The 11,270-nt window shown below is 38.2% G+C and overlaps 2 protein-coding genes across 3 annotated transcripts in view; both read left to right on the top strand.

Annotated features, from left to right (window-relative positions):
* The window catches only part of LOC107750477 (immunoglobulin superfamily DCC subclass member 4-like), a 34,431-nt gene extending 32,810 nt beyond the window's left edge, over positions 1–1,621 (top strand). For both annotated transcript variants that reach the window (XM_016565845.1, XM_016565846.1), the window contains one exon: positions 427–1,621. In XM_016565845.1, coding sequence (XP_016421331.1) covers positions 427–957 — 531 coding nt within the window. In that variant the 3' untranslated portion in view covers positions 958–1,621. The remainder of the gene's footprint in view (positions 1–426) is intronic.
* A 5,050-nt stretch (positions 1,622–6,671) lies between these two features.
* The window catches only part of LOC107750478 (immunoglobulin superfamily DCC subclass member 3-like), an 85,204-nt gene continuing 80,605 nt past the window's right edge, over positions 6,672–11,270 (top strand). The window contains exon 1 of the mRNA XM_016565847.1: positions 6,672–6,930. Coding sequence (XP_016421333.1) covers positions 6,867–6,930 — 64 coding nt within the window. The 5' untranslated portion in view covers positions 6,672–6,866. The remainder of the gene's footprint in view (positions 6,931–11,270) is intronic.

Consider the following 11,270-nt stretch of genomic DNA (forward strand, 5'->3'; position numbering starts at 1 on the left):
ATTAGAGGTAAAAAATGATATAAATACTGTTCGGTTTCTGGCACAAACCGATCGTTTCGTGTCTTTACACATCAATGTATCGTCACGAGCCGCAGGGTTTAATTTGGATTTGTCTGTGCATTTTTTTTTTACTCTCATAGATTTTGTTACATTGCCATGCATTATACGACTGATAGACTGCAACGGTTAGACTTAAAAATCATCATATGTGTTCTACTGAAGAAACAAAGTCACCTACATCTTGGATGCCCTGGGGGTAAGCAGATAAACCTCAAATTTTCATTTTTGGGTGAACTATCCCTTTAATGAGAAGTCTGTTAACTATTTTATATAACCTATTCCAACATAAAAAAAAGAGCTAGAACATATTATAAATAAAACCCCATTTAATGTGTTGTGTTTTCTTGTGTTGTGCTGTATTTTCAGAGCGGGCATGTGGAGAGGCTGTATTCCCTCAGCAAGAACCAGGTGGAGGCTGAAGTCATCGTACATTCACAGCTGTCAAACACGACGGTTGACCAGGGTCCACAAAGTGACATGGAGCTCTCTCTCGAGTCTCCATCTTCCAAGCACCCTTCTCCTGGAGAGAAGGCAACTCCAACAAACCCGCATCCACCTTATGCCCACAGCGAGGACAACCACGAGACTCAATCTCCATCTCAGACCCCCAGCACTCACATCTCAGAAGTACTGTCCAATCACAATGGACCATTTGAGAGTGGTCACAGCCAGCCGATAATGGGCGGTGCCAAAAACCAAGGAGTGGGGCTTACCAATGGCTTCCACTTGTCCAAACCCCTTCGTTCAAAGGCAGAGACCCTGGAAAACGGGGCCCACAGACTGTGCCCCACAGGAAAGGTTCTGCCCTCACCAGGTCTCTCCGCTTCCCCCTCATCCTTTGCCAGCTCTGGCCTTGTCTACTCTACCTCAGGGGAGCATAACTACATGTACCCCTAAGCTGGAAGGAAGAAAAGCGTAACAAACGATGTTCCCAAAGTTCCGGGACAGAGAAAGACAACAGAGGAGACCAACGAGTGGCACCTTCCTGCTGGAGAAGTTGATATTTTCTCGTAGCCACACACGCCTCTTCTCTCGGCTGTTTTATTGCAACCTTTTGGTTCCATTATTTTATATGTATGTACATATAGAATATTTTTTTAGCACTAGTATCCATGGATATGCATTTTAGGGCATATCAGTGGCACACTTTAACCCCTCTTTGTGTGCATGTATGGAATGTGCTGAAGTACACGTGAAGTCAAGAGTGTTCTTACTTAGAGGTGAAGTTGAAGGATCCTGAAATCAGCCCTACATAAGGAAACGGAACTCATTCACGGGACGAACGTCATGGATCGGTCTGAGATCAGTGCCAACGGGTGGACATCTTGTCAGAGAAAATAACCCTGCCACAAAGTACCACCTCCTGCTGTCTCAGGGTCGCCACACATAAACACACAAACACACACAGATCTGTGCTTAAAACGGTTGTTGCAGAAAATTAGCACCATATTTCAGTTCCGTCTATTCCGGTTTTTAAAGGGTTTGTTCACCCATAAATTAAAATTTTGTCATTTACTCTCCCGCACGTTGCTTCAAACCTGTGCATGGACAAAAATATTTGTTTTCTCCAAAAGAAAGAAAATCATACAGGTGTGGAAGAACTTGAGGGCGAGTAAATGACGGAACTGTCTCTTTAAAGGGGTCCTATTATACTTTTTCACTTTTGTTAGTCTGTAATGTTGCTGTTTGAGCATAAAAAAGATCTGCAAAGTTACAAAGCTCAAAAAGCTCAAAAAAAGGAGATATTTTATTTAACAGAAATCACTTTTCAAAAACTACAACGAACGACTCGTTTGGACTACAACGCATATTTTCCAAAAGGAGATATTTTGTTTAACAGAAATCACTTTTCAAAAACTACAACGAATGACTCGTTTGGACTACAATGCATATTTTCCGACGAATGGGACGAGACCTTGGTTGAGCTGCACTAGAGAAGGCAATGAGTGTTATCACTATGTCGGAGACACGCTATCTTTCCCAAGGCAGACGAACTTAGAGTGGTTACGATCATCCGGGTTTAAATCGTGCTCAAATTGATTTGATATTGACGCAATATTTAAACTGAAACTTGCAGGCGGCTATGGACATTTCCCGACCAGGCGCCGAGTGCTGCCAATCACAACACACACTGGCCCAGCTAACCAATCACAGCACATTTCGTATTTCAGAAGGCGGGCCTTCATTTGATACAGGAACTATTCGAGCCGTTCGTGCCAGACTGGGGAGAGAGGTGTTGTAATAATGTAAAATATGTGAAAAATAATGTGTTTTTCGAACAACCTAGTATGAGAGCCTGTTCTAGTACACCCCCAAAACAAAATCAAGACTTTGTAAAAGAGCATAATAGGACCCCTTTAACTCACACTTTCGCATACATACACGGGCAAACAAACTCGAATACAATACAAATAAATAAAAACACACATTCCCTGACTGGAGCGTAGTGTCTCAGGAGTCTCAAAATCAAGGTGCATTTGTACATACACAACTGCTGTATCAAATACATGTAGAAAAACATGACAAAAATGCAGAAAAAAAATTATGAAGGAAAACAATACAAAAGGAACACTAAGAATCCATGTACATTTTCTATCATTTCAACTCTGAGTGTACTTGTAAAGACACATCACACTGATTCATGCTCCAAGTTTTTCTCAGTCAACAGCACTACCTCGTTTCTTTACAGGATTGTTTTTTTTTTCTGTGTGATTTTATGAGTATAGTTAAGAAGGCAACTTCTTATTGGCGGATTTTGGGCTGTCTGATTCATAGCCTTTGGATAATAGCAGAATCTACTGCCCTTCTCACTCTGTGTCTGTATTTTCTTGTGTAACGGTTACTGAAACTTTCGTCTCTGATTATTAGCCTGTGTGCAAGCATGTGGTCATCTGCTTGTGTAGTCCTTTGCTATGGAAAACAAAACTTGATCATCACAACAGTTCTGCAATATACCCTTCAGATGAAGGGATATAAACACAATGGAAGGCTAACCACACGGTTTAACCCAAGACCTCAAGGTCTGTGTCCATAAGATCTACCTGTTGACATGCCAGTCATCTCTTTTTCTCAGGAACTTCTACGCAGGGAGTCTGAGAAGAACATTTTCAGCCAAACTAGGAAATAGCCTCCATCTCTCAGACAGGTCTTGTCCCATACCATATTCCTTGTCCTTAGGCCACGCGTATGTCACCATTTAGAGTTCATCTGGAACTGTAAATAAATGTTGTCCTCCATGAAAAAACATGTTGTATTGCTACTGAGAGTAGGATCTGTATCTGTTGCGCTTCCTTTTTATGCATTTTAAACGCTTATTTAAAGTAGTTTCTGTTATGTTAACGCTGTTATTTTGGAAGAGAAGCATCAACAAACTCTCAAAATCCTGCCGTCGTACTTGACAGGACTGCCCATGATGCCAACAACAGCTCTCAGTCTAGTCGGTCTCAGTCATTGTCACAGTTCAGCTGATTGTCAATAACTTCACTGAATAGTGCTTTGGTGCTAGAGCAAGACTAGGCTACTTTTAAGATGGTCTTTTAAACATTCCAGTTTTTGTATGTACAGCAGGCCAAACTCAGGGCTGATCGTGTAGGAAATGAAGATGATGAATGTCTGAATTACTCTGGCTGCTTTTTTAACAACATACAGTAAGCAACTCACATGTCGTCATTTGTCACACTTCTAAATGTGCAGTGGCCAGTTCACAGCAACAACAACAACAAGACTCAAGGCTTTTACTGAGATAACACATTTGTTCAATATGCTTCATGTCAGTTCTGTGTTTAATGGATAGTTCACCCAAAAATGAAAATTCTGTCATTATTTACTTATCCTCATATCGTTCCAAAACTGTATGACTTACTACTTCTGCAAAAAAGAAGATATTCTGAAGAATGTTTCTAAAACAACACTGAACCCCATTGACTTTCATTGTATGGACAAAAAACTCAAATATCTTTTGTTTTCTAAATGGTAGCAGACTTTTCATTTTTGGGTAAAGGATCCATTTAAACTGCAAAAATTGGTTGTTTCGTTGCCACAAAAGTCATTTTTGTTCTGTTCTGATATGTTTGTTGTCAAACGTGCAGTCTTAGCTTTGCTCCAGAGTCTTATACATCAGATTACAGCGTTTAGCACATCCCACCTTCAGCATTAGGAATGTGTGGGGCAAATAAACCTCTTGTTATGTCTAAAAATAAGGAAATTGTGGTTTTGCCAGGGTCAGCAGATGTCTTGTCACTCTCAGATATGCATTTTATTGTTCAGAAACAGCCCTTCAGGATAAGTTCTAATTCAGATACCTCATTTGCTGCTTGTTAATTTAATTGCAGTTAAACATGGCACATATGTGTAAAGGATTCAGTAGTTTTGATCATCGTGTTTGGCAGCAGTTTGGATGAGTTGATTGTCTCATTTTACCTCATTCTGAAGCTTCAGGCTGGATTTTGCTTCACTATATTAAGCATGGAACGGTTGTCATTTGTGTGGATAAATTGTTTTGCAGAGAGGAGAATAGCAAAATGCATGAAATGAGAGTTCAGATGATCAGAGGGTTCCCCTGTCAAGCCATACCTCTCAAAACAGACACATGTTGCATATGGGCCATTTTTATACGGTGTGTATAATCAGTGCTTATTGCTCAGGTGCCCTGTCTTTGCATAAAAACTCCGGAGGAATGCAACTGCTTACTCTGATGTAAAGCAAGTGTGCATGAAAACCTCACCAGTCCTCCTGGAAAATGACGGCTTTAATGACAGGGGAAAAGCAACAACAAATAGTAACACTGATGCACAGGCATTCTTGTAAAGAAATCATGTATTCTAACGGCTGTTTTCTCTGGTGCTTCGTGGTAACCTTTCTATTCTGGTGATGTGAGAATTCATCCCCCCAAACCAGCAGACCTGTGCTTTTCTGAGATTCTCAGCACACATACTGTGGACACATTTGTGTAACACCAGCAGCAGTATGGTCTCTGACGTCTGTCGGTTAAATGTGAGAGACACAACATCAGTCTCAGCACACACAAAACTACACTAACCCAGTATGATTACAGCATGTGTCCGTCTGTTATGTTTGTATGCTCTCATGCCTTCTTTGTAAAATCAAATCTAAAAATTCTAAAGGTTTTAAGACAGGTGAAGAGGTTGAAGGAGCTTTCATTGACCATTCAGTTTCTATTTCTGAGATAGGATAATATTGTTTGACCTCCCATATAGAAATGTTATACTGTACAGAGCTATGATCTGTAGGTCTTATTTTCCGCGCTGTGGCATCAGTTTTTCATAGTCAGAATATATATATGAAAGTGTCAATATACTCACTTAGAATGGATCTAATCTTTTTAACTGGAACAAATGTGCCCTATGAATAATTGATGCAGTGAAATTAAATCTGATGACTGATCAAATGTTGGTACTCAATTTGATCATATACGTGAGCTGTGAAGGGTATAGTTTGATGAAGGATGGATGCAGTGGAGGACAATATGATATTATAATGTTTATGTTCTTCCTCTGTCTCTGTCTCTGTGAGATTTGCAGCAGCAAAGTCTCTGCAAACTTGTACTATGTAAATAAACATCTTAATAATAATAAAAAAAGAATTTGTCTCATTCTTTTATATACCACTGCTTTAAAGACATACTGCATGTTTTTCAGTTATGAATTATGCATCTTCACAAGGATAGACCCTATGAAATAGTATTTATTTTTTAAAATCACCAAAGTCACTTTTACAAGAAAATTTATCTAAATGTCAGTAAAGGTAATAGGTTGTTGAGATTTGTAATTAATAAAGTTTACTATCACACAGTTTTGTACATTTTTTTGGATGAGGCTTGGTGAGTCTTTTTCCCCTGATATTATTTGTTTAATGAGTATAATGACTAATAATATTAAGAATAATATTACATAATATTTGGTGTCAATGAAGGGGTGCTTGAGCCTTACTGATGGGGCTGAGGGGCTATATTTGAAAAGATTGGGCAATCCTTGTTTACATCAAGCAACATTGTTCATTGTATGCTGAACAGTCAATAGATGGCACTCTTTCATTACTGTTGCCCTATGCCTGAAATTTCAAGTTTTAAATACAACTAAATATTATATCCAACAAATAGTTTCTAAATTATATTTTTAAACATCAGGAAGGATAATTATTTCCTTAATCTTTCTTTAAAAGTAAATTATTTAGTAAACGTTTATGTATTTTTTTTTTCAAAAATTTACAAAAGTGTAATTAAACATTCCACTAACTTCAGTTATTATTATTATTATTGTTATCATCATCATCATTTTAGAATTAACTGTAGGCTACTTCACTCCATCACTATTTCCTTTTTCTACATTTATTAGTTCGTGCCTGATCAGTCTTTGTTCAGCTGTGGCCTTTATATTATAAAATATAGGTATTTATATAAGATAATATGCCCTGCACACATACAGGCTACCTTCTTCTTGCTCTGTGTTTGGAGACCGTGTCTTTTGTTCTATTAAGGAGAGAGAGAGAGAGAGAGAGAGAGAGAGAGAGAGAGAAGTGGGGTGTGTGAGCTCAGAAAGGTGAGAGAGAGAAGTGGGGTGTGTGAGCTCAGAAAGGTGGATGAGCGCGTGTGCTGGTCGCGAGGAGGTGAGAGCACGAGATGCTGCTGCTGACACATTCCTTAAAAGATGTGTAAAATGGCGCAAGTATGTTGGAGCCACCGGCTGTAGTTTGGATCGAGAGGAACTGATTTACTGCTTTCCCATCCTTGTCGTCGCTCTTGCTTCACCTTCTTCTTTTGCATCCCGTCTAATTTTCAATGTGATTAAATGGCTTCCGGACGGCGCCGCCAGGCTCCACGCTCACTCGGAATACTCCTGCTCGCCATTGTCGGTAAGTGTGTGATTTATCTCCGGGAACCTCGCGGTATTGGGTCACTTGGTCTGCGCGATTGACCGTGAACTTGAACATACTGCAGTCTGCTTCAGACGCGTTTCTTTAGCGGTTGTAGCGTTTGTGTTTACAGCTGTAGATGAGACTAGGGTGGGTGTGTTTGCATACATGTAGCGGTTACATACTGAAGCATGAACTGATTTTGGGAATGGAGAGTTCCACGCGCTTGCTGACCTTATATTAGGGTTTCATGCTGTTTTCAGACACTGAAAAAATGTTTTTATGTTAACATGTGAAGTTCACTTATAATGAGTTATAAGTGAGTTACCACGTGCTTTGCATTTTGAATGTGGAATATGGAAATGCAGTTCTAATCGTATTTCGTATGTGGTAGAAGTAGATTGAGCGTTATTTCTGATATGAATTAATCATGGGTAATCTATAGAGTCAGTCAAGACATGACATTGCCTTTTATCTTTGAGAAGTGCTAAGTGTAGGCTATACTTTTGAGTCATTTAATAGTAGCCTACTAGTTATAGTGTGTGTGTGTGTGTGTTTTATCAGAACAGCAATTTCTTGTTTTCATCAGTTTTCAATGTCAAATTACTTACTGCATGCAATACTGGCAAAGCATCAATATGCAGACACACACACAGTGACAGAAAATAAAAATAATCAAGTACAAATAAGGTGCTAGTACTAATAAAAAACTGCAATATAAAATAAAACTGAATAGAATAAATAACTTTAAGCTAGATCTTAATAAAGGTTAAGATGATGTACAGACAAGTAATGAACTAGTAAGTATAAAGATTAAAGCAGAACCCGTGAGCTGTGCAGTTTCATATTCTCTGATTTATGATTAACTGTAGCCTTGAATAGCTATATTTAAGATTTCTGGTATTTGACATACAGACATCTCTAGCACTCTAGGCATGTCTGTATTCTATTCTATTCTATTCATGACATTTCATGGCAGTTCAGGTTTCCACAACATATTGTTCATTTTTAGTAAAGGGAAGATACTGAATATTTATATCGTAAGTGCAGAAATATTTCCTAAACTATAGGAGCTCCTCTTCTCTCAGCCCACAGGTGAGTAGTTTATTTCTATCTCATAGACAGCAGAAGCTCTGATTGATTGTTTCCTTTTACTGTGTTTCTATTTTAGTGGGAAAGTGAGGAAAGAACTGAAGGCTGCTGTTGTCTTGAAGATTGTGTGTCAAGACTGTCTTTCTCTTCTCCTTTAAACTTGCTTGGTTTCTTTGTTCCCCTGTAATTGTCAGTTTGTGTATGCGAGCGTGTGGCCTGTTTGCTTGGGCCGGAGGGCAGTGTGGATGCATGCTTATGGAGCATGACATCTAGGGAATCACAATCTTGCTTAGTATTCACAAAGCTCATTTCACAGCCACCTAGTTCGTTCATCTTACTGTATGCAAAATGCCGTAAATGCTGAGGTCTTGTGTTAAAATTATTGGTTTATGCTGGAGTTTTCCTTCAGGTTTTCATTGTAGGGTGCCTTTGCGGAGCTGCCAATCAGCAAAGCACTTGGTGAGAGATGGAAAGATTGAGTTAGAATTGCAAGGATTGGGTTGTTAAATTACTGAATGTCTTTTGTCATCTCCCCAGGTGGGTTTGGAATACATGTTTTTTTTTCTTTTCTGTTTTGAGTAGGCCAGTATAAAGCAGCATGTGTGAATCCAATGCATTTTGTCCATGCATGTCATTGTAAAGAAACCGCTATGTATTATAAATGTGTTCACTCGTTGCTCTTTGCCGTAATAATGCACAGTGAGCAGAGAGCGTCCTGAGACCTGTTGATGTATACCGCCGTTGTCCTTAAAGCCTAATGTAATTCAATCACGGATATTCTAAGAACAGAAGCCATTCATTGAAAAGAATAGAAATTGACAATATAATTACTACATTAGTATCTCTAAAAGAGATGTTGTAAATGCCAAAGGACTAATGTGTGGGGTATATGCTCAGCAAGGCTGCATTTATTTGATCAAAAAACAAAATAAATAAGAATAAATTATGTAGGTCTATTCCTTTCTTTAAAAAAAAAACTTTTAAAATGGAGTTCAAGTCACAATGTAACTTTATACGGTATCTGTCAGTTGCGACTTGATAGCTCAGAGTGATTTATTTCTCGTAACTGAGCCTATATTTACAGCATGGCTTTATATCACAATTACTTTTTAAATGTTTCACTGTGCATGTAAGCAATGGTTTAAGCATAAATATTTCACTTGAGTGACTCTCCAGGTTGTGAGAGAAAAGTCCACAAATGAAAATGCTTTCTCAGAAAGAGAAAAAGAAAAAACAAATATTTTGGAATATATATAAGGAAGGTGAAGGCAACACCATTGCAGCTACAGGCTGAGTGCATATGAAGTTCAAACTGAAGGCTTCAATGAATGTATAATTGATAGTTTTTGCTTGTGATATATGCCTGAATATATAAAGCAAAACATAAAGTATAGAAATAAACATCCCCCACTTAGGTTTTTAATACTTTTATTGTGCACTGATTGAGTGATAAGAATTTTAATTGAAAAATTCCTTGCATATCAAACAGATGATCCAGTATTAAAGCGGTGACTGTAAGAACAACCCGCTCCAGTTTCAGAGCGATGATGATGATAGGTTTTAAGGTCACCCTACAAAGACTGACTTTTCCTCCCCCCCCCCGGCCTCAATCTAAGAGTTCTTTCTGTAAATCTTGACAAAAGAAAGGGGCTGAAAGCAGCCGTCACTCTGACAGCATGTTTCAGTGCTTTGTCACAGGAAGTCAAAACAAGACCTGCAGTGTGCAAAAGGCTGTCACACCAAAACCCTGGGAAGAGATGCAGAAATGAGGAAAAGGGTTTGGTATTTGAATTGAGCAGGTGAGGCTATACAGATGCCCTGTTTACTAGCAGAAAGCTCAGTAAAGAGATGGAGAGACGGAGGGAGCTGATAAGGAGGCGACACGGGGGGCCCCTGGACATTGTTTAATTCACAGCTACAGTATTGGTCATGCCAAACCAATGATATTTAGAGTGAGAGGCGAATGACTATTGAGAGTGGAATTATCCTTTGCTAATGAAACTGGGCTGTTCATGGTCTGTGCACGCTTTAATTCATTGCGTGACTGGTGTGATATTTCACCGATCCAAGGTCAGAGTGGACTTAAGATTTGGCATTTAGCGTTTAGTTATAATCACATTTATATGATCCAGAGCAGGATGCTGAAATATATAAGACTTGATTGCCTCATTCTCAGGAATAAGACCCATTCAATATTTGCTCTTCCTGGTCTTGGTTTAGAAGTTTAAAATTTAGAAGTACAAAAATACCATTTACAAATTCAAGTTTTTGTAAAAGTGTCTAAATAATTACATTTCTGAATTCTAGATGTTTGGGAGAAATATCCAGATTGTAGTTATTTTAAAGCTTGTTTTCTTTTGCTTTTCAATCATTTTAAGTTATCCAGTGGCTCCCTTTGGTGGGGTTTGTTGAGGCCCCCTAGTGGGTCCCAGACCCCTGGTTGGGAACCACTGGTTTAGATGAACAATATACAGTAGATACCATACCATCACTTAGTGATGGTTCTCCTTAAAAGAAATAGTTCTGATGTCATCTTTCCTCATTCTCATGTTGTTTGAATATTTGTTTTTATGTAATACAAAAGTTATTTTGCAGAATATGTACACTGCCTTTTGCCTTTAAGGGATAATTAATTCACCCTAAAATTAAAATTGTCATCATCTACTAAGCCTCATGTGGTTCCAAAACCATAAGATCTTTAAATAAAACCCATTCAAGGTTTCTATCCCTCCAGTGAAAGTCCTGGTAACCAAAATAAGATCCAAAAAGGTCATAAAAACCTTGTGTTTATCATTGTTTAGGTGTTACGAAAAGCCTAAGTTAAATCTGTTTATTATATAATGCGGTCAAAACTCTATAAAAGGCTTGGATTAAACTGCTCAATTCATATTAATTTATTTTACGACAACCTTGTGACCTTTTTGGATTTTCTAAGCCTTATAGGTTTTTAATGAATTGAGGGTGACGCAGTGATGACAGAATTTTATTCGAGAATTTAATTTGATCCTTTTATCTTAAGGGGGGGATGTTAAAATATATCATATACAGTGGGGCAAATAAGTATTTGATACACTGCCGATTTTTCAAGTTTTCCCACTTACAAAGAATGGAGAGATCTGTAATTTTCATCGTAGGTACACCTCAACTGTGAGAGACAGAATCTAAAAAATCCAGAAAATCACATTGTATGATTTTTAAATAATTAATTTCCATTTTATTGCATGAAATAAGTATTTGATACAATAGAA

This window comes from Sinocyclocheilus rhinocerous, unplaced genomic scaffold (genome assembly GCF_001515625.1).
Source record: "Sinocyclocheilus rhinocerous isolate Xijiao unplaced genomic scaffold, SAMN03320098_v1.1 scaffold19, whole genome shotgun sequence".
NCBI lineage: Eukaryota > Metazoa > Chordata > Actinopteri > Cypriniformes > Cyprinidae > Sinocyclocheilus > Sinocyclocheilus rhinocerous.